General features: G+C 37.4%; 3 protein-coding genes across 7 annotated transcripts; 2 read left to right on the forward strand and 1 right to left on the reverse strand.

Annotated features, from left to right (window-relative positions):
- The first annotated feature begins 8,654 nt into the window (after window positions 1–8,654).
- Window positions 8,655–14,384, forward strand: LOC136252205 (DNA damage-regulated autophagy modulator protein 2-like). Its single transcript, XM_066044599.1, has 8 exons — window positions 8,655–8,792; window positions 11,874–11,969; window positions 12,461–12,514; window positions 12,563–12,630; window positions 13,003–13,139; window positions 13,186–13,360; window positions 13,968–14,059; window positions 14,112–14,384. Exons 2-8 carry the CDS (start codon window positions 11,890–11,892, stop codon window positions 14,289–14,291), a joined length of 786 nt encoding a protein of 261 aa, XP_065900671.1. The 5' UTR covers window positions 8,655–8,792; window positions 11,874–11,889; the 3' UTR covers window positions 14,292–14,384.
- Window positions 14,385–14,772: 388 nt separating this feature from the next.
- On the reverse strand, window positions 14,773–19,550 carry LOC136252203 (uncharacterized). 5 transcript variants are annotated; one of them, XM_066044595.1, is made up of 5 exons: window positions 19,324–19,550; window positions 18,795–18,889; window positions 16,980–17,081; window positions 16,802–16,915; window positions 14,787–16,744 (listed from the first exon to the last, which is right to left on the reverse strand). In XM_066044595.1, the coding sequence occupies exon 5, from the start codon at window positions 16,058–16,060 to the stop codon at window positions 14,954–14,956; it is 1,107 nt and encodes a 368-aa protein (XP_065900667.1). In that variant the 5' UTR covers window positions 16,061–16,744; window positions 16,802–16,915; window positions 16,980–17,081; window positions 18,795–18,889; window positions 19,324–19,550; the 3' UTR covers window positions 14,787–14,953. The 5 variants fall into 5 exon arrangements, 4 of the variants coding, with proteins under 4 accessions (XP_065900668.1, XP_065900667.1, XP_065900666.1 ...); XM_066044594.1 differs by having other exon boundaries at window positions 16,802–17,081; XM_066044596.1 differs by lacking the exons at window positions 16,802–16,915; window positions 16,980–17,081 and having other exon boundaries at window positions 14,786–16,008.
- On the forward strand, window positions 19,491–23,955 carry LOC136252206 (uncharacterized). Its single transcript, XM_066044600.1, has 4 exons — window positions 19,491–19,641; window positions 20,019–20,246; window positions 21,667–21,894; window positions 23,654–23,955. Exons 2-4 carry the CDS (start codon window positions 20,021–20,023, stop codon window positions 23,887–23,889), a joined length of 690 nt encoding a protein of 229 aa, XP_065900672.1. The 5' UTR covers window positions 19,491–19,641; window positions 20,019–20,020; the 3' UTR covers window positions 23,890–23,955.
- The last annotated feature ends 238 nt before the right edge of the window (window positions 23,956–24,193 follow it).

Raw genomic sequence — 24,193 nt, forward strand, 5'->3', positions numbered from 1 at the left:
GACCTCATTAAGGAAGTGGCTGCATTACGCAGGTCTTTTTGTACACAGTTGGCACATGTGGGGATTTTTATAATGGCCAGTTTAGGCAGGTGAGCTCTTTAAGCAGTGACCTGATTAGACAGGTTTCACTGTAGGTTATTTTCAAAACATAATTGACTCAAGTCTAGCCATTTTAGATAGCGTTTTTCATATAAGTGTTGCCGTATTACAACATGACCGAATTTTGAAAATCACCCATATTGTCAACCAAGAATTTTATTGCTTAGGGTGATGTTGTTTAGTGCAGGGTCCACTTTAAAAATATTTCAAAACCTTTCTTGTAATTTAAGGAATTGAGAATTGTTTAAAAGCAGATTTACACCAAGAAGCGTATTACTTAATCATTAAATATTTACATGTCAAGTGTTCCCATATGGGTGATTTTCCAATATTCAGTCACATAATATATTAACATGGGGAAAGATGGTGGTATAGAGTCACCGGATGGGAGTTTTCTAGCATTCAAAGAATACAAGTGTAGTATAATGGCAAGCTCCACAGCAACTTATATAGGAGCTCGGGATCCACTATACAATAGTACAAAATACACCAGGTGTATTTAGGGGTTTTCCTGAGATTCCGGAAACCCCTTTTGAAATTTTAACCTGTGAACTTGCAGAAGGAACATCAAACTATCTTAGTTTAATAAATGAGAACAGGGCAGGGCAGCATAGCTACAGTTACATTGGTTCCTTTAAAGTGGATTGAGGTTTGTAGAAAAGCTTTTTTTAAAGATAAAGATTCTCTAATAGAGCATCAATATAACAGTCAAAACTACTCTAATAGAGCATTCATAACGTGATACAATAATTATTAAAATGAGTAACATAAAAATGTAATTGAAATTTAAAGAATGATTTAGTAGCTTGTTTTTCTTTCAAATTTCATTTGGAAATGTATATTCACTATAATTGAAAATAGCTTACACCATGAAATCATGCATGAATTTATAGAATTTTAATGTTCAAATATTCTGTCAGCAGCTGGGGGATGTACCCCACCAGACCCCTGTATTTATTACCCACTAGCAAATCTAGAAACCACCTTGAAATAATCTAGATGTGCCCCTGTACACACATTTCATGTTTGTGTGATTTTCCAAGTGAGGCCAAACTAAGAACATATATAAACGAAATTTGAGGTTAGAATGTGTGCCTTGTATACGCAACTAGTGTATATGGTACTCAAATCAAAAAGAACATTCCATCTCTCTATAAAGCATTGGCTATGTACTGTACCATTTGTATGGTTTACATACTGTAGCTGCATAATATGTAATTGGCATATAAAGTAAATCATACGCCATTTTACAGTTTTGAAGTGTGTCACAATCAGCACAGAGAAGACCTACAGCTGCAAAACTATGAATATTTATTCTACTAAAAAGTGTTCCATGTTAGCCTTTAGTTTAGTAAAACTGAATACTGTATGTGGATGCATGTTTTGGAACCTGTAGCTACGTATATAGCGTATGTGGTTAGCTATACCCTCAATTTTGAATATGTATTAATTATTTTGAATTAACATAATTATTTTGAATTAACATAATTATATACACAGTATAATTATAATGCTCACAAGTGTGTGCTTGCAATTTTAATTTCTATTGAGTACTGTTTGAAGTCACAGCTCTTGTGACTTTCACAGATGATATTATCAACAAAATCAATTGTTCCACCAGTGTACCAACAGAACTAAGTAGAAATGGAATGCCTGTAGATTGAACCAAGAAGTACGATGTTAAAAACAAGACCGTGTTCAATCCTGATGTGGATATCAATGCTAGGCATACTTTAAAATCGATTGTTTTGAATTCACAAGAGTTTCTAGTCACCAAAAGGTACAATATCATTCCAAAGGCAAACAATACTAACTGTACAGCAATTGCTAGGGACAGTAGTATAACAAGGATGAACAATGATCCTTCACTGTTATCTTCAAAGTCAATTGCACAGTATCCATTTTTGGTAGCAAAAGCATTTCTACTGACCACTATGTCATATGGCATAATTATTAATGCACAAACAGTTGTTAGAGAAATGATGACTGCAATGTATTTGCATGTCAAGTGTATATCAAAGTTAGGTTTCTTTGATCTTAGTTTTAAAGTGCTATACATCAAGTATGTAAAGTGGAAAAAGATAGTTATTACTGTTGAATGGTAGAAGAATACCAAAATTCCTTTCACATAAACAAACACAGCACAGATGCTTCCATTGTCATTGACTTCGTGTGTAAACTGATACCTGTTGTGGATGAATGTTGCCACATATAACACAAGCACAAAGAAGCAAACTATGATAACCAGTACACCAAACTCAGTTCGTAAGTTTCTTAAATACAAGTGTAGGGCAATAGTGCAAGCAGCTGATATGAAGATAATACAATTCATAACAGTCTTTACAGCATAAATGATGATGTTAGGATTGTAATTATCATCTTCACAACGTGATCCATTTGTAGTAAGGATGAAAAAGTCATTACCATCACTAGCTACTAGCCATTCTCCAGTATCATTAACAATAGTTAGATCTCTGTTATCAGATTTTCTTCTGACAGTTGACTCATTAACAATACAATGTTCTGACTGCATCAATGACTCCTTTTCTGTAACATTATCAGTAGTGACTTCAATACCGCACACTAATGAGATGTCATTATACAACATCAACAAATACGTGCAGGCTACTACAAGACACTTCAACATCTTTCAGCTGTGTAGTCTGTTAACAAACTGATGCAATTTATCATCGTTAGTTAGTTATATGACGCACCAGCACCTCACTTGGAAGGATTTAGGTATATACCCCTGCATGATGTCATAGAACCACAAATCATAACTACTGATGCCAGGTGGTATTTTGCAGAAGAATAGCAACCATTAAGATATGAATAACTATCTGATGGTTGTGCATGGTCGATCAGTTGGTACAGAGATAATAATTATATAAAGTCTATGAAATCAATTGTACTCTGTTTGTCTAAGCCAATTTTTCAATTCTCTACAGGACACTTATTACAACACTATCATTTGAAATCTATTAACCAAAGTACGTACTAAGCGGCTGAGGCTAAAACTAATAATAGTACGGTAGTGTTGCCACCGGTGCTATCAAAAAGGTGAAGACATGTTCTTTACCTAGCGGTATAGTACTGCCACAAACATGTTGTTTGCTATACGTTGCACCAAACATTGTATGGAACTTTTGATAAACAGCTTTGGAATTGTACTATAACAATATTCATTTGTACTCCTGTCAGCCATTGAGACAACATCTTAATGCTTAGTCAGCTCCTGACAACCACGCAATAACATGTTACCAAAATGACCTACACCACACCTGCAGGCTACCTTTACGTTCAGTTATGTTGGTGTCAAGACTCGGTAATTGCAGTGTTAAACGTTTGAATTCGCTCATGACTGAGTGGGAGTATTGCAGCTGCAGTCTTTTGTAAAACCATAGATCCTTTATACCAAAACATTCACCAAAATATGATCCCCGACTACCACCCATAAAATTTCCCTATATCACTACATATGCATAATAAGAGTAAGGGTAAACACCAGCGTTGAAACCGGGTCGGGTCATCCGGGTCATCCGGGTCATCCGGGTCTGACCCGGATTGGATCACGTGAGAAACGAAATTGTCCGTTTGACGACGTGGAAACTTATAAACGCTATCGCGTAACTCCCACTTATCGCATTACCAACATACGCGAGGGTAGCTATTGTCAGTAGGTGAAGACCTTTTTTTTTTTTTTTTTTTTTTTTTGGTCTTCAACCTACAACTAGGCTGAAGTTGCAATATTTACTCAAAATGTAGACTCGTTCGCTCGCTCGAGACTAGCCGAAACACGTCTCGGCTTTAATTAATCCGGGTCACATCCGGGTCAGTGGGTCATCCGGGTCAGCAGTAGTGACCCAGTTCAATGTTGGTAAACACCATGTTATTCATTGTATTCACAAACTTATAGGGGTAGCATTACGCAGCAAACTTGAGGTAAACAATTAACTTAAACTATCAAAGGATACAGTCCCTAGCTTTGTCATCCTAAATCTTTTGTGCTGACAACATGCAGAGTAAATTATTATTATTATTATTTATTGTTAATCAGCAGGACCCTCCAGGGGTATAATGCTGATGTGCAATTACATGTGTACAATTTCAATTAGTTACTTAACTATATAAGTATGTACAATTACGACAAGTTACTTAATTATATACATATGTACAATTACGATAATAAACTATAAAAATATATATAATTACGATAAGTTACTTAACTATATACATGGAAGGGGATAATTTTTGCTTAAATTCTTCAACACAGTCAGTCTCAATAATCTCATCATCTAATCTATTCCATTCTATCATCTAATCTATTCCATATTGGTGGACAGTTCAAATTTTCATATACAATCAGTCCTGTACATGTATGTGTATCATTTGGCTGAATATCATCATTACACAAAAATAATGTCATGCATAAAACAATGCAGAATTATGTCATAGTGAGGGAACCTACAGCCCACTACTAAATGCTGAATATGAGCAGTGGAGTATGCTATAGCTGTCTTAATAATTTCGCTGTGATTTATTATGTCCTACAACAGCTATATGCTTAATTTTGCTATATTATAGTACATTGTCAAGTCAATGTAGTCATTTTCCCCTCCTGCACTACAAAACCACAACACCATATTTGTATACGATGCATATCCTGTATTCAACTCTGTAATTATTTTATTAGTAATAACATGCATAATGGCTACTCAATGGCTTGCAGGCTTGTAGGCTTCCAGTGAGTGTCAATATTGTTATGTCAAATTCAGATCAATTCCTTGCAGTATTATGTCATGCAGTGAAATTTTCCCTGTGCATAATAAGGAGGATATTGCAATAAAAGGATAATTATAAATACCCCACTGATAGGTAAGACAACAATAGAAAAAGCACCTGCAGAGATTTTACAAGTGCATGCATGGGATAGATAAGATATTCACAAGCTTGGGTTGTGTTTTGTGGGTTAAGTGTATTACAATGTGTTAGCATTCACTTTCAAAGCAATGTATTTATATGTTCCTCAATCCTCAATATGTTCAGCAATAGCAATGCAAAATACTTTTACAACCTTGAAATACAAGAAAGCCTGCAGTACAGTGAATGTAGATAACTTGAGAGTCAGATGTGAATTCTGGCAATACCCAGCTCTATAGCTAGCTTGCACCGTCAGATCACTACCCTACATGTGGTACCATTCTAAAAGTGATATAAAGTTTTTGGTATTCAACTCTTAGTGATCATCAACTACCACAATAATGTATGTATACAAGTAACTGCATTATATGATAGTTAAATTTCTGCATGATAAATGCATAATCACCTGTTCTGCATGATGGCTCGGCTGCAAATGATATGGGTACCATAATTGTAATGTACCGTTATAAGTACTCTATTCACCTAAGAAATAATAGCCATAAAAGGCATACACAAATTAAAATTTGGGAATAAACCATTTGACTACAGTCTCATTCAATTTATGGCTCAGCAGTCACAACACGCGCGCTATACAGTGGTTAGCAACAGGAATTAAGTCTAGTACATGCGCACCACACATACAGGTATAGTGCATGTGAATGACTAATTACATTTAACACATAATAATATCAATATAGTTACTGTGAAATAAACTACAAGGATTGAATTGTATATACGCAATTTGTGGACTGAAGCCAGCTGCACTATACAGAGTTCAACTTGTAGTAAAAATCTGGTCAACAGCTGCAATTGCATCCACAATGCAACTAAATTAATTTCTTACATAATCAAAACTGACCATTTGGACAGCCATTAGATTTGTTTTATGGCATTGATTCCTGAATACCAAGTAAATCAATGCATGCTCACCACCCTACAAGGGACTAGCGGTAAAGATGACTGCTTCTGCCATCCAGCACCAACCAAATAATAATGAGACGGTTATAATAAGCTATATGTACCACTATAAGTGATTACAGCTAATGGTATATAGCAACTGGTGATGTCCATGACGCTTTTAACCAGCAATGCAAAAAAGAATAAATGTGACCGTTTCTTAATGGACCATCAGGCTTCGTTATTCACCGTTTTTAGGCAAATCTGCCAGGCCAGATTGGAAATTGATACCTGATAACTGATCAAATATAACAAGCAACTGTCTCAACTTCCATATATACAGGATATAGGTGATTTGCAAGAATAGGCCACTTTTGACTATAGATATAATTTGAGGGACTGTCCAGATGTTATTATATCTGGCAAGTATAGGTACATGCATGTTTGGTGTCATAGCATACAACCTGACAAATTTATACTATAGGTTTAATTCCATATGGTGCAGTATCTTCAGTGCAAAAACTAAAAGGATTTATGATTGTGTCTTGTATAGTTTAGCTACTACAAATACCGGGTAATTAATACGTGCTGTCATGGAAAACTTACTGTCCAGATAAAAGTAATGGTCTGACTGGATTGTTTCTGGTAACTGTATTTGATCCACCTGGACCAAATGCTGATAACCCTGCATAGCCAGACTAACATTAGTCTAGATGTTTTAGTGGTGCTAGCAAATTGCATGCACTCATGTTTAACATTTCATTTGGTAATTTCACTCATTTGTGTAGCAATAAACTGCACAAGGTTTCAAATACTTTTAATTACTTTACAGCCTAGCAATGCTATTTGGTGGAACATTCTGGATACCTTGCAACTGATAAAATGTCAGTAGCTTGTTTCATGAAAAAAAAACATTTTCAAGTTAAGCAACTCTGTACAAATGGCGGACTTCAAAAATTTAACCGCCGTAGACTGGTCTATAGTTATTTTCCTTGAACCCAGAACCTTTGCATGTTATCCTTCAATGAAAAACAAAAAAAAGCAAATTACGGTATACTACAGTGTATATTGACAACTAAAAGATGGCCTGGATGCATGTCATGCAGTGAACTATTAGCTAGTAGGGCTGCTGTCAGCATTCATTCATCAGTGGACTATGTTAGTACCCAATGTCTCACTTGTTTAACTCCAATAAGTATAAATATGGCCCACAGATAAGATTAATCGTAATAGAATCCATGCACATTATGCATGTTTGTGCATAGCTACAATGTAATAAATCAACTAGCCAGTTAGTTACTGGTGATAATCAGTTATATAAAATTTAACATCTTCTGCATAGCTATAATAAAATATATGAAGCCAAAATAGATTAGGCATTAATGATTGCTTTATCCGACTGCTCGCAACACAGAGTATCGAATGTCAATTTACTACAGGCAGCCAGACTATAAGTGCCTTCTTAATAGCCAATAGCAACACCACTGAGAAACTACACAGGTGATGGAGCAGTGGTGCATCTAGAAGAGTGAGGGGAGCATGTTCAGTTACATGTATGCTAACCCAAAGTCAGTGATATATAACCATGACCAAGTAGTTAACCACTGGCCCAAGTTTAGTTAACTGGCACAGATTAAAATTGGTCATGCCAGACTGATTTTTGACCTGGAACAAATAGTTGTAACAGTTGTTACAGTGATCTACATACCTCTAGCCAACTATTACATCACATTGTAATAACTACTATAGTGTACCCAAATAACTGCAGAGTGATGTCATAATTTTTTTATATGGGTGACAAAAAAAAACCACACATCTTGTGGATTCTTGGTATTTGATCACTTCATGCTTCAAATGACCTTGTAATTGCCAATTCCACTTTAGACTTCCAGTTGGTGTCAGCCTCCTGGGGGGTCAAAGTGTCCCTAAACTGTGTGTGATTTCAACTCCCTGCTATACTATACAAGACTAGTAGAGGGGCAGATCCAGGGGGGTTCTGAAGTTTCCATAAACTGGTCAAGTTTATTCAGGCAATTAAAATTGATTTTGAAATTGCTAAGGTATCAAAAGGTTCAGATAGAAATACTCTTAATAGAACAGTAAACTACCCTAATAGAACAGTCACATTTTGTATTACCTAGTTTCTCTACCAACACAGTAAAAATAGTCCAAAAGTTATCATATCTCAAAGTGTTTAAACCTGCAATTTTTTTCTGGGGGACCCTGACCCTCAGAATGGCATATGCATCCATGTTTGTTGTACGTCTGCTTCAAACTGCACTTAACGCCACCACTTAAATCTTTAGCCACAATGCCAGCAGAAGCAAGCGAGCTCATACATGTTTCGAATGTCAGCTTTCAATATTTAACATGATTTACCAGAATAAAATTCAAACATTTGCGTATGCCCCCAGATCCCCTAGACTTAAATGGAAACCTGCCACCAAAATTTTGGAGTTGCCCTGGTAGTAGCATAGATTATATATTCCCTACTGGGTAGGGAGTATATAATCTATGGTAGTAGCTAATCATGTGTTATTCCTCTGTATCCATTCTTGACTTTGACACCCTGGCTTAGCGGCGCCCGCCACTCACAGCACTGCCAGACCAATTGGTTCACTTCAGTCCAACTTCAGCAGTTCCTCTACACCATAGATTCCTACCCCAGCCACCGTACTCGACCGTATTAGTTAAGTTGCATTTTTGGAGGCGCGTACTCCGCTACGTACGCGCCTTAAAATCTAGTTGCAAGCTCATGCGCCTTAAACATAGGAGTGATTTTCGAACTAGTGGAGAATCATTGGGGAAAATCCTGTTTACGCGACGTGAAATCACGTTAAACAACGCAGAGAGGCTACATCACAGATGATATACTGGTAATTTATTGTGTGATTGCATGTGAGACTGATTGGTACAGCATGTTAAATGGACGGAATTTTATTGTTATTAAAGAATGATCTGGGCAAGGCCTGCTGTCGTGAAGGACCCAGATCTAAGGCCACCAGTACCTTTATTCCTTGTTTGTTTCGCTTCCCTAGCCTAAGCCAACTTCATAGTGTTGATGTGAAGCTGTGACTCCCTTTATTTGTGCACCTTTTTCCCCCTCTACTCCCCAGTACAGGCAGGGTGGAGATCAAGTGGGATTTGACAATTGCATGAACCCACTGTGTGTCCCCTGCTGGAATGCTGTTGCTACCTGTAAAGTGACACGAAACCATTGCCACAATGAAAAGATAAACTTATTGCAGTGGTAAATACTCTAGACCTGGGGGATATTTTGTTTGTAAATCTCCTCTTTAACCTGTACTGGGGATACTTTTTTCCCCAGGCTGAGGGTTATGAATTATAGGTAATAGCAATTTTAGTAACTCCCTATATATTGCTGTAATCATTATACCAATTATCTACATTGTGATGATAAATAGTACATGCGTAGAGATACAAGAGGTTGGTATTTGATTATTCAAATGGGACATAAGATTGGTGTGGAGAGAAATCCCTTGGCTGTACAGCTGTAGAAATACTATGCACTGACACTCGGCCTTTCAGTGTCCCTTCAATTGTTAGCTTCATGTGACCAGAACTCTCTCCACACGACACATATTAATTAGAAAACACAAGAGTGTATTTTTATGCTGCAGATATTCACAGTTGACCAGTTTACTGAACTATCAAATGCACTGGGCATATGTATGTAGGTACGTTTGTTAGGCAAGCTAGGGATGAAGGACACAAAGTACTTGTCTTGCCAAACCCTAGCTTACCTCAAGCTCTTATTAAACTTACAGTATGGACTGTCTCAGGTTAAGATAGAGTCGGTATAGCGTCGAGTTCATTTTTTTCTTTTGATCTTTATCTCAGGTTACTTTTTGATTCGCATTTATGAGGGTAGATACTAGGTAGCAGCACAAAGGATAGTATCCTAGCCTTAAAGCTGGATACTACCTGCCTCCCCTATAGCTAGACACTTTGTAAATTTTGTGTGTGAACTGTTAATCATGAAGGTCCTAAAATCACTTCCAATTTATCTTACCCAAGTCAACAACCATCCAATGTGTTTATCACTGCACTGTAGACTGCAGACGCATCACATCCACAATTGTACTATTCAGATTGTCAATTGGAAAGCATTTACATTTAAACCTGTTCTAGTCAGTCCATACTTTATAAGGGTACTTGTTTGTGTAGATCCCTGATGTGTCTTTGGGCCTGACATTGTAAGGTAATGGATAGGTCTCACTGTATTACCGTACCAACATAGACCGGAGTTGCTAACTGACCATGTGTGTAGCTAGGTGTGGGTGCAGAGGGTATTCTCCAGATTTCATGACTTCCTGAGTCCTCAGTGTTATATACCATTGGTTAGAAATTTTTGAGGGGAATTCTTTTACTGTATTCACAGTTGTTCAAAAATCTCTGCCCTCAAAATAACAGATTCAATATGTTTATAGACTTAACCGGGGGTGGTAGAGCAGACCAAAAAGTGGGAGACATTTTTTGAGGGCAGAGATTTTTTTTTTGAGGGAGACACCACTATATCACCAAAAAGTGATATTTTGGACCAAGACATGACCACATAATAGACACAGATTTTTTACAAATTATAGTCGTCATCAATGGTGTACATACAATTTTAGCTAACATTTCATGTTTTATCTCAGATGACCAGTAATCTAGTAGCCTGTATATAGTCTGCATCAATAATCAGATTGAGTACTGAAAAGCTTTTATTTTTTGTATCAGCATCTGATCATTACCATGAGACAAAACAGCAGATCTGTACAGACATCATACAGTATGGTAGTATTAGATCATGGAGGTTCATAGGTGGCGGAAAGGGGGTGAGGGGCTAGCTGAGGCCCCCCTTGGTCGGTGGAGGGGGAATAAACTCCCCTCAGAATGATATCACACTGAAATTATCCTTCTCAGGGGGCTGAAAACTGTGAAAAGATTAATATACTCTAATAGAACACTCAAATACGTAATAGTCAGAGCAGTCAAAATGTTTCATAAAAACGTGTTTCTATAAAACAAAAAAATTGCCTACAGTGGAATTTGAACCACCAACCTCTTACTTGAGAGTTGGTGTTTTTTCACTGTCCAATTCTTTCCAGGTGCCTAAACCTATTTTGAACTGCTTATAAATGCTGTATGTCTATTAACCTTGTAGTCAATATTAATACCAAGAGGTTTATTAAATAGCCTGTTTTAAAAACTTTGACTTAAAAAGTTGGTTTTTAGAGACATTGTATAACCAAAAATGGCTACAGCTTCTGGGGGGCTGTGCCTCCCACAGATCACCTGCTGCCACAGATTCTGTTCTCTGGTCAGCGCCCCCCCCCTTCACATCAACTACTTCCTCCGCCACTGTGGAGGTTTGTACTTTCTCACAAAAAATATTATCTTCATTGTGCCTTGGCAGTATTGGTTAGGTAAAATCAAGCCTAAAAGTGTCTTTAGAGTAGCCAGAATACTGATAACTTTCTAAGGGGTTTTAAATGTTTATTTAACACAATTTTCTAGTGATTAACTAGCCTAATGTCTCTGGACAAGCGTAACTTGAAACAACTAACGTTATGGGCATGATTTTTTCACTGTTAGATGTCACTTCAACCCAACAGTTACCTTTGGCATACCGCAGTACATACAATGTACGCATCATGGACATACCTTTGTCCTTCTTTGCATCTCATTTCTTCTTGCTGACATTGCAAGGGTGTCGACAGCAGTGTCTCCATGCATTTATGTTATTCAGTTTGCAAATGTGATTACATGTTCAACATGTTTATCCCATGTTGACTGTTCAACATTGATATTAGCATAGATAATACATTGTGTCTTCATATTTATACAAAAGTAGTTATACTTTTGATCATTATGCAAATTGTATGAGACACTACAGTGCTAATAGTGGGAGCACTTCACATGTGCATTACACATGTTGTCGGTACCCTCAGGTGACTTGTGCCAGTGATGGATATATCATGTCCATGTGGTGCTGAGGTGTTGTTAGTGTTACTGGTGGTGGTTATGTCATCTGGGATTGTGGCTACGTGAGTGTGGATCATATGATATGTGTGTGGTGTGCATGTGTATGTATGTGTACATGTGTGAGTGAGTGCAGCAGCATGACCGCGTAGTTAGAGCACCGGCCCGGTAATTGTAAGGCTCTAAGCTTGATTCTCTGTGATGCCCAGCTTTGTTGATTCCTTGAGCAAGAAACTATACTCAGTCCATCTATCTGTATAATGTGGACCTAGTGGCCTGATGTCAACTGGGAAAGCAAATGCCCAACTGTCCTTGTCTCTCTTAGTGGTGTTGGGGTCATTGTAGAACTTTGGTTCTGTGGCCTTTATTTGTGACTTAAATATGTAGCCCTCCTGACCCAGGAAGATTTGCCTGCACAGACTCGAGTGCCTGAGTGGTACATTTGTAGGCATACCAGTGCTGATTTGCTGAGCTGTGTTTCACACGGCTACCAGGTGTTGTGTGTGCGTTCATGCATGATGAATCATGTGGTGATTATGTGATTGTAATCCCTCAGGTACAGTATTGCAGTATCACATGACCATGTAAGAGCCGCATGGCCTTATATCAGGTACGCTGATAAGAAGTGCTTTCAGAATAATTATCATTGTTATAACAGTGACACTGGTGACCATGCTCCTGAAAGATTTGTCTTCTCTTTGATGTGTTGTGTGAGTGGCCCAATAGGTTAGAGACTGTGTGTTTATGTGTTTGTTTGTCCTCTGTGTGTTCATGTGTGTGTTTTTTTTGTTCTCTGTGTGTGCATGTGTGTGTGTGTGTGTTCATGTGTGTGTTTTTTTTTGTCCTCTGTGTGTGTAGTGTACCTTATTTTGAATTATGGTTAGTTCACCCCTTGAGGAGAATATAACTCGTAGGTATGAAGTTGATTCCAAAGAAAACTTGAATACTGATCTTGTATATAACGCCACCCTTTCTGGTCTTTTTTTGGTGAACGAAAAAATTCCAGACTATAATTTGTGGCAATATGGTATGCATGTTGCTCTTATGTGTCTGTATGTGTGTTAGTCCATTATTACCAATGCTGTTGTTCCCATATAGTCATCATGATAGTGCTCGTCCATTTCAAACACATCAAGTTGTTAGTTGATAGTGGTTTGTGGAGAGTATTCAATTGTATCACCTTTTTTATTGGTTGTCTGGCTGGGTGTGGACTGTTTCTGATTGGCAGTTTCCAGGTAACCAGATTTGAAGTTGTGTTTAATGTCTCCTTGTGTCATACAGAACAGGACATCCTTGTCATTCCTTCACTACACGGGGGCTGTCATGTTGTTTGGTGGAAGTTTAATATACTGTAGTTGTGTCACATTGATGAGTCATTTCATCATCAAGGTGAAGCTGATGAAGACTGTGATTAGGGCAACACTGTGCTTGTGTGTGTTGGGTGGAATTATCACTCGTAAGTTACATCCCCAATACCACAGTACATACACACATGCACGCACACACGTGTGCATGTCCATGATGTACATCCATATCTTCTTCAACCTTCTTTGTTGCTTTTTATTGGAAATCTTCAAGTTAGTACCATTCCTACCCCAGGGAGGTATCCAAATATTCAAAGGCATTCTTCAAATATCTTGACTGTGTGGTAAAATTCAATATCAGTGTTAAATGTCTAAATTAAAATTCAGTATACAATAATAATCACTGTAATACCGCATCTATGACTGGGTATGCCCTCTCTTCACCAGCTCCTGGATCTGTCCCCGGGGTGGATGGCCTTACCCGGAGCTTTCTGCATTGTTCATAGAGCCCATTTGTTGACTTGCAAGGCTATCGTGAGGGATGCTGCCACTCGCACACACATGCACGCATGCATACTTACATATACATCATATACATACTCACACATACGTATTCATACATACGGCACGCACACACACACACACACACACACACACACACTCGCACTCACACACTACTCATGCGTACGCATGCGCGACGCACACACATGCGCGACGCACACACATGCACGTACATTACTTATAAATCCCCTCCTCTAGAGCTGGTGGCCACATTCATAGCTAACCTCCAATATGATGACGATCATGACAAGAACAAACATGGTCGATTTCACTGGAGCCCCTCTGATAAGGTGATGATCATGTGATACCAACATGTGGACCATCATGTGATACCACTTGTAGGGGTATACAGCTCATCTGATCTCCACAGGCTCTGAATGGTTCATCATGATTGTCATATTCTGTTTCTTCTTCACCTACATAACTGACTTTAGAAATATAAGAGTTTCTACTGCTGTCACTTTGAAAGAAAATCATTGGTACTATCGTCCTGCACCTGGGGCTGTGCAGCCAACTAATTGATGTTTTGTATTTATAATAATTCTGTTATAATGTATAATTCAGTCTAATTGTTGAATTACTGCACTTAGTAGCTTTGTAAGGCTTTGAATTTCACTGTTGCAAGACATGAGTGTTTCCTTTGTACATTTGTGGCAATACCAATACTCGTGTACCTGTACACATAACTATCACTTCTCAAAAACTGTATACACTGTCATTGTATAGTTATGTCCCTCAAATTGGATCCCTATTAATGCATGTATGTACGTGTTTATAGCATGAATGCACACAACCACAAAACATGTGTCACAGCTGAAAATGTTAGCTATACCAACTTGTGAGGTGTATTTGGGGTAGAACTATAATACAGTCAAATGCTGTTGCAACTACTATAGGAGCCCATAGCCAAAAGTAGCACAAGGCATGCAGTTAGCAGTGCTTGTGGGGTCACATGTCCATAATACAGATTTTTGAAACCCATTGTATAATTTTTTATCTTGATTTTAATTTTGTTGACAAAAATTGTTAATAAGTTATACTGTACCATTGCAATACTGATCATGAATTATTGCTGATGTTTAATAAAATTAATGTATAATACTGCTCTCACAGCCAGTCAGATGTACACATGTCACATGATAATTATTACATAACAAAATTAATTTTACAAGTCTTGTTAGCTACTACACAGAGTTAGATGTCACAGCATTCTTGACCCTCGCTGAGGTTGAAAATATCATCAACAACACAAACTGTTCTGTTAGTGTTGCAATTGAACTAAGTAAGATGGGGATACTAGTAGACCCACTCAAAGAATAAGACACTAAGAACAAGACAGTGTTCAATCCTGATGTGGATATCAATGCTAAACACACTCGAATATTGATTGTTTTAAATTCACAAAAGTTTTTGTTACTTAAAAAGTACAATATCATTCCAAGACTAAAAGTTATCATTTGTGCAGCAATAACTAGTGAAAGGAGTGCAATATACATGTAAAATGATTCGGTGATATGATCTTCAAACTCAATTTCACAATATCCATCTGCAGTAGCAAAAGCATTTCTGGTGACTGACAGATCGTATGGTAAAATAAGTAGTCCACACAGACTGGTCAGTGATATAATAAATGTGACATACTTAAACAACAACCTCACATCAAATTTACAAGGAACTGATCTCATTTTGTAAGTATTGTACATGAGATTTGTAAAGTGAAAAAAGACAGTTACAACTGTAGAGTGGTAGAGAAAAATTAAAGTACCTCTGATGTATACTAGCATAGCACAGACTCCATTACTGTCATTGACCTTGTGTGTATACTGGTATCTATTGTGGACAAATATAACTACATATCCTGTAACCACAAAAAAGCACAAAATTGTAACTAGTATTCCAAACATAGTTTGTAGTTTTCTGAAGTACAAGTGTAGGGAAATAGTTCCGGCAGCTAAGAGAAGTGTAACACAGTTGATAGTGGTCTGTACAGCATACACAACAATGTCAGGATTATAGATATCATCTTCACAATCTGATCCATTTGTAGGTAATAAGAATAGTTCACTACCATTGCTGCTAACCACTAGCCAATCTCCAGTATCATTAACAATAGTTAGCTCTGTGCCATCAAGGTTCCTTCTGACAGTGGAATCATTAATATAACAATAATCTGGTTGATGTAACAATTCTGCCTGTGCATTATTGATCACTTCAACACTCCATACTGAACAGATATCATCTAATATCAACAAGACAATACAAAATAGTGAAATAAGATTGGACATTATCATCAAAATTTCACACCGCCAAACTTACAGTACAGTGATAGTGAGGTACAACTGATCTTGGCTTTATAGCTATGCATATATACTCACTTGAAAGGATTTAGTTGTGAGGTGGTTTTCCCTTCAGGGAAAATATAAACAGACTAGCTACCTACACAAATTGTATGCAATTATAGAAACCATATGGATGATACATGACAGATGGTTTTGCTTAAAAGGGACTGGAAATCGTATTAACTAACAAGTGACAACATGCACTTACTAGTCAGGAATTATGTACACATCTGGTATAAAGATAACTGTTGCCAAGTTGTTAGAACACTATAGTCTGATAATTGCAAGGTTCCAATTTGATGCTTGGTAATGCCAGTTTACTGTTTACTCATATTACTCCAGCTGTTTATTAAATAATGACCTGTATGAAGAAGCAGCCCACCCATGGATATCTGGTGTTACGGCTATAGGTAAGTAAATACTAAATCTGCATGTACATATACATAGGATAATGGGTGAGATACAATTGGTGCACACACCTCTACCCTGAATACATGATATGGCTCCCTGAGGGGGAAGTATTGTCCAGTCTCCAAAAGATTTGGCAGTAATGACTCAGCAGTGTTTCACTGGGTATATATTATAAGCATGATTGTGTATATAGCTATGGCAGCTAAAAAGCCTTTATTTTTTCGTCTATATAAACATTACATGTTTATATCACTCTATTATTGCTGAGTTTTATAAACTTACAAGCGTAGGGTCCTTTTGTGTTTGGACTACAGCGTCATATCCAGATCATTTATGTAGACGGATGTATTGCTTGGTTGGGTGAGTTTGTAGGAAGGTTTTGTTTCTTTGAAACATCTATTAATCACCACAATTAGAACATCTTAACACGGGATACAAGTTTTCTGGCATACATTCTCACCTCATGTGACTACAGTTGTTTGTGGGAGATTCTCAGTGATGTCAAATGAAGTCATGCACAGTTATTTTGGTCTCCAGGTATTGTAACATTCTCTTGTGCAATCTGTACATATTATTATTTTTCTCATCACTAGTTGCATACTGCACTTGTGCATGCACTATACGCATTAAAATGCAACACAAACTAATTCACATGTGCGAATAATTTGGATAAGGTTATGGTTCCTCTATGCTGTATACAGAATAGAATCATGTTGGACATTTTGTATACCTTCTTTGTTGTAAGATAGGTGATATCGATATTTCATATAGTTAGACACAATTGGTTATCACAACTACGCAGGAAATACAATAGGAAATACCTATAATATGTTGAGGTCCAGTCGAGCTGTCCATAGATATTCATCCAGTGTTCACACTAGAGGTACACCGATAATCGGATAGGATATCGGCTGTATTGGCCTTGTTTTTCGCATATTGGATCGATAACGCATGTAAACAAGTAGTAGATACACATAAACATCTATTTATGGGTGCTCGTGCTCTCGTAATATCCTAGAAACTCAATGTTGGATGTTTATTACAGTCCCGCTCTGTCACTTTATCACTAAATTTAGGGTAAAAATTGTAGAGAAAAGATTTACACTACCACATCAGATCAATCAGCTTGATATCGGCTAAATGTCATATCGGTGCACCTCTAGTTCACACCCTCCAATCAAACACTATTTTAAGTTTAGTATAGACATAATATTTTCTGGAGATAAAAATTGCAATACTGATGAAACATGTCTGTGTCATACATATTTCAGTGGGATGTGCAATATCATACATTATAGGATGTAGTTTCTTGTCCCCTTCCCGCATCATGTCTGAGCACCCATATTGATGATCATTATTCAAAAAGTATTTGAAGACTTTCTGTGAAAGTTTGCAATTTAATACTGTGATTGGTTCACAATTAAAGTGGCACGTTGAAATATTCTAATAGAACAGTCACATTTCTCCAAGAGCAGCTGTTACAACATATTTGTGATGAATATTGACAAAGCCTCCTGCCTACTTGAAATGAAAAACACTGTCAGTTGGAGTAGCTTTACATGCAGAATTTAGCCTGTATAACAACTGTGTTGCTTGTCATTACAATGCTTTATACTGCTATTTACATCATCACTGATCCAGAAATTCACTGAAGACAGATTTTTTAATTTAAAAAATCATAAATTCAAATTACTGAATGGATTTAATAATACCATGTGTTGTGGCTGACTAATTAAAAACTTTTCTACTACCTATTCTGGGTAAGAACATCACGATAAGCAATGCCAAACCATTCACTCTATCCTATCTCATGCTGCTGTGTACTGATGGCTTGAATAGGTTGATGGACTGCTCATGCACACTCACAGCTCATTACAAGAACAGCTACCATACTCTTATGTAGTCTGATGGTACCTGCCCTCCACAAAAAGAGGAAGGATCTGATCACTCTAACATTACAGAGTTGTAACTATGGAATGTCATAATTAAATAATGCGAAGATCACAATAATAGTGACATCTAGAAATTATGCAACAAACAGCTGTTAACGCAACCAAAGATACTTTCAGTATTGGTTAGACAACTACAAGGCCCTTTACTATATACCTCCATCTTTTATTCTTTTACAGAATACCCTTCTGTCGACTACAAGCAGCTTTAGTCATAGTGCATCTACACAAGACTTCAAACCATTCTACAATAACAGTTGAGGTATAACTCCAAAACATATATGTCACAAAAATTTAGTAATTATCAATGTATTGCGCGGTGTTACCTGTTTTCTGTAGCATGCTACAAATTTTGAATGGTAGAGCTGTAGTGACCACTTTTTACAATTGAAGGGGTGCCGCCGCCATGCAGTCTGAGATCCTAAGTAGAGGCATCAATGTAATGATACCAGTAGTTAGTACTGATAAGTATATAATGTGTGTATAGCTATAGAGTATTATAGACTGCATTCAGTTGATATTTGATAAGCCAAATCTTAGTAGGCTATTCATTGCCACTGCCACGCACAGATCAAGCTCTTGCATCAAAAGGTGTACTCAGTAGTCTTCCTTTCCCCACTGGCCCCAGATCCAACCCTGACAAAACTGACACGGCATGCAAGAAGCTATGCTCAAAATAGGCTGAAGTGCAGTAGTACAGCCAAGTCTAGTACATTGCAGCAAATGTTCATAATATAATACGTACAGCCAGATATTATATACTATGTTACGGGCTTGTGAACTCCTGACTATGTATATAGTATATACTATCTATGCATAGATATTAGAGTATTTATGATCTATGGTACAGCATACCAACTTTTCCGGCTCGAATATCTATGATCTGTGGTACAGCACACCAACTCATTTTCCCGCAACGAGGGCGACAGCCACCACAGTGCATATCATGTAAATTTCGCGAGTAGACTATCACAAATTTATTCCTTAACTTCCGTTCTCCTTTAAAGGGGTCGATTGCAACGCCTGGCATGCACTGGGTCGAAGTTCTCACTGTATACATAGTACGGGATCAATCGATTAAGTGATTGTGATCGATTGTGGGTTCGTTTTTCTCATGTTCTGCTCTTGCAACTAGAAGTTGATTCCCCTTCACTGGGGTTGTTTCACTAGACGGTACGTTGACATATGTGTTGACCTAAATTATTTACTTAAGTCTCAATGTGTTAAAATAAGTAATCAACCATTAACTTTTCCCTCCCTTCAGAAATGGTAGCGTATTGCACGAACCTGCTATCGAAGTAATGGTTCGAATAGGAGGGCGCGCTATGAATACAGGTCTCCTTGTGTTGACAGGCTTTAAGAAACTGTACCCTTCTTACATAATAGCAGTTGTGATAAAATCTCTTTCGCGGCTTCTATGTTTGTGTAAAATTATGTTCACACTTATATTCTAAAAGTGACAAAGATCAAAGTAAAGATATTTTGTTGTGCTACCACCTTGATAACTTACTGTTGCTACACAATATGTCACCTATCACAATTTCCTTTAGGTATGCGAATTTATATTACGACATCTGATCGAAAAACTTTTGTTCTGGAGGTAGATTCAGAAGACACCATTGAAGATGTGAAGGCTAGGATCGAGCACAAGGAAGGCATTTCACCAGATGACCAACAATTAGTGTTTGGAGAGAGATATCTTGATGATGCAGAAACACTGTCACACTATAGCATTACAAAAGACTCCACAATCTTTCTAGGAGTAAAACCAAAATCAGGTGAGCAGAGATATCGTGTGGCTTATAGACTTTATCCGCAATGATGTCATGAGCACAAGATGGTCACATTATTTGAGAGACTAATGTCCAGGTGCCTATGAAGAAATTGTTTTGATCAATCATGTTTCTCTTGCGAAGCAAGATACTGACAACAGGTATGAGTATAATCTAACCAAAAAAAAAGCATTGCAAACTAGCGTTATCTCAAAATTATCCAACCCAGCATGTGATACAATAATTATGTGACCCGCAAAGTGAAAACCCGACTTGTTTGTGATTTCCTCGAACTTCATTTTGACTTTTTTGTTGTCTAGATGGAAAACCAATGTGCTGTTAAAGTTGCAACCTTATGTGGTAAGAGCTTTTTGGAGTTATAGGGACAGACAACAAGAATTGTTTATTGTCTTGTAACCGTACCTAGTCTTGTAATCGTACCTGTTGCTTAGTGCTCGATATCTTCTTCCCTGGCTGAAACATGATCGATCAAAACAATATCTCCATAGTCGCCTGTACATTAATTATCCCCCCCCCCCCCCCCCAAAATAATGTGGCCATCTTGTATTCGTGATGTCATTGTGGATAAATAGAACATGCTTTATGTGATTTAATAGTTGGATGTGCTAAAGTGCACGTGGAACCCCTCTATTCTGCACACCTTATATTAATCTTGGTGAAGAAGTCTTTTTAATTAGTATCAGAGGTCTAAATGTGTAAGACAGTGGACAAGTGTCCTGGCCGTCAAGGTGTCAGGGGTCTCTTTGAGTAGTTCTACTGCATCATGTCATGTAATATCATGTCAGCATCATAATGTTGATGTTGAGTATCATCATCCTTCACATGTAGTTCCAGTTTGGTGCAGATGGTAAAATAGTTGTTCTGTACAAGGGCCATCAAAAATGACAGCCACAAGTCTTTCTGGATATTATAGTAAATTCATGCTTATGATATAAGTGCTGATTGAGTGAGATTTAGGGAGGTGGTGACTTACAATAATATTTTTGATTGATATCTACTATACAGACTCTGTTAGTGACTTTGTGTATGCATCTGTTTAGCCACTTTGTGGTAACTTCAACTTTCTAGAACTTTATGTGATGGTTTAGTAGTCAATAGTTACCAGAAGAATGTCACATGTATGTACATCTACGTACTTATACCAACATTAGTCACTTTTAATGTTCTTTTCATGAGATACAATGATTTACTCTTGCTAAACTGTATAAATTTAATTTTAGAGTAAACAGGATTGGTCTGGAGAATAATCCAACTCTATTGTAACTTCGCTAACTTGTAAACCAGAAAATACTATAAGACTAAAAGTTTTCATGTAACTAGTTTTATACTGCATCTTTTCATCTGTACATAACATATAGTTGCACTTTTAGTAGAGGACCACAGTCTCTATATACATACTGTGCAGGTATTCAGATATTCATCAAGACACTTACTGGCAAGACCATTACACTACAAGTGGAGGGGTCTGGTACTGTCGAAGACATCAAGTCAGAGATCCAGTACAAGAAGGGTATCCCGATGGATGATCAGAAGTTGATCTTCAAAGGGATGCAACTTGAGAACCATAGCAAGTTGACTGACTACGATATACAGAGAGAGTCAACACTTCATCTGGTGCTGAAATTGAGGCCAAGTTAGTGTGTGGTGTGTTAAATACAATGAAACCTGAATTACTGTGTCACCTGCCTACTTGGAAATCCCCAAATGTGTCAATAGTGTACAAAGTGACCTGCTTAATGTAGCCACCTGTTTAACAAGGTCACTGTGTAATAAGGTCACCTAACCAACCTGAATTCCAAAAAAATAGTATTTGTGTTATACCAAGATGGCTTGTCTAATGCAAATCAGCTGCTTAATAAGATTGAGAAGGTTTTTCCCCTGGATATTCACTGAATTGTATGGGTCATTACTTTGTTATTGATTGTGTAACTTAATTAAGATATTTTTTGCAATCTGAGTGTGTGTTTATTTTCTAAGAAGAGTGGTGGCTCTCTAGCATGTATAACAGACATTCTGGGATCCCTCAAATATCCAGAGGTGGTTGGTCATAACGTGATGTACAGTTATACTGTGCAAGGCATTAAGACTTGTTAAAAGTTAGGAAGGCAACATTTTGTGCTGAGATTTTTAAGGACCCTTAGGCACATTTGGCATGGGCATCCTATGGAATATTTGACATCAATATGAGGTGTCAAATGTTGAATTAAAGTAGTTCAATACTTCTTTGAGATTGATGACAAGTCACAAACCTCTTCTGAGTTGTAGCTATGAGATGGAACCCAAATCATTCAAACTTGATCACCAGATGGGCCACAGTACTTTGTTTGCGTACTTGACTGAGTATTGATTGATGCGTGTGATTCAAACTCGCAGATTTGTGTTGGTTGACTATACTAAATGATGCCCACCACCAACTACTGTAGGTGTATCTATCTTAGGTCCCAGTGTAAAATAACACCCAATGTGGCACTCAAATAAAGCAATGCATGCATGCTTCATACTACAACTACTACTACTACTACTACTACTACAAAAAAAAAAAAAAGATTGAAATTTGCGTAGTGTTGTGTTGTAATACCTTTCACGGAAAGTGGTTGCAAGATTAAAATACATGTATTTAAATGGTCTGGGTCATATTTTCTTCATTCAGCATATAGGTATTTTCAGAAGTACATCAATCTCATGGTGTTACCTCTTTCTTGGACCATGGTCCTGTGGTACAGTGTACCAAGAAAAATTTGGGTGAGCCTTAGCAAGCTTCACAATAATATAAAGTTTCTGAGTTTATCATCTATGTAATTTTTTTGAGCAGGTATACAATCTTGCTGCAATTTACTTGGTCATTAAATCACCAGAGTTACAAGCTCAAAGTATAAAACTTAAGGTCTCCCTGTGATTTGACATACTTGAGTATATTCCCTTGTAACTATTTCTCTGTTCATTGGTTCCATGATCTATACACTTTATAGCTATTGTTTGGGACCTCCCAACAAACAGAGTGGTAAAACTGTATCGATTATCTTCCATGATATATCGTGATGCACATTTTCTCAATGTTGCCCAATGCTATCCAACAGTAACCAGATGGTTTATTTGCCGCCCCTCATAAACCATCCATGTGAGACTACATGGTCACTATAATGAGGTGGTCTTGTTAATGAGGTCATGAAGTACACCTTAGCTGTGTTTGGGACCCACTTGACATGGTCACTATAATGAGGTGGTCTTATTTATGAGGTCATGAAGTACACTTTAGCTATGTTTGGGACTTGCTTGACATGGCCACTATAATGAGGTGGTCTTATTAATGAGGTCATGAAGTACACCTTAGCTATATTTGGGACCTACTTGGCATGGTGAGGTGGGTCTTGTTAAAAAGGTGTCTCTTGTAGGTATGCAGATATTTGTCAAGACGTTAACTGGCAAGACCATCACTGTGGAGGTGGAGAAGACAGACAGAATAGTAAATGTCAAGGGAAGGATACAAGATAAGGAAGGTATTCCAGCTGGTCAACAGAAACTGATATTTGCAGGAAGACAATTGGAGGATGACCAGACAATTTCAGACTATAACATTCAGAAAGAGTCAACACTTCATCTTGTACTTAAGCCTACACCAACCCAGTGAATGATTCCCACTTAGTGAATTACAGTAGTCACTAGATGTATTGCTCATTAAAATATGGTCCCATTGTCTAGTCATTGCATGAGGTACACTAGCTTATAGGGCAATACTGAATGTAACCACTATAATGATCACAAGGTACATCTGAGTAGTATTATAAACAAAATAAAGTACCATGGTCTGTGCTTCCTATTACTGAAATGATGACCAACAATGGATAAGTGAACTATTTCCAATTACTGCACACTAATACTTACATAGTGACTCCTATATTTTAGTGCAAGTTGCGCATTTGTTTACTTCCTTG

Source organism: Dysidea avara, chromosome 4 (assembly GCF_963678975.1).
Source record: "Dysidea avara chromosome 4, odDysAvar1.4, whole genome shotgun sequence".
NCBI lineage: Eukaryota > Metazoa > Porifera > Demospongiae > Dictyoceratida > Dysideidae > Dysidea > Dysidea avara.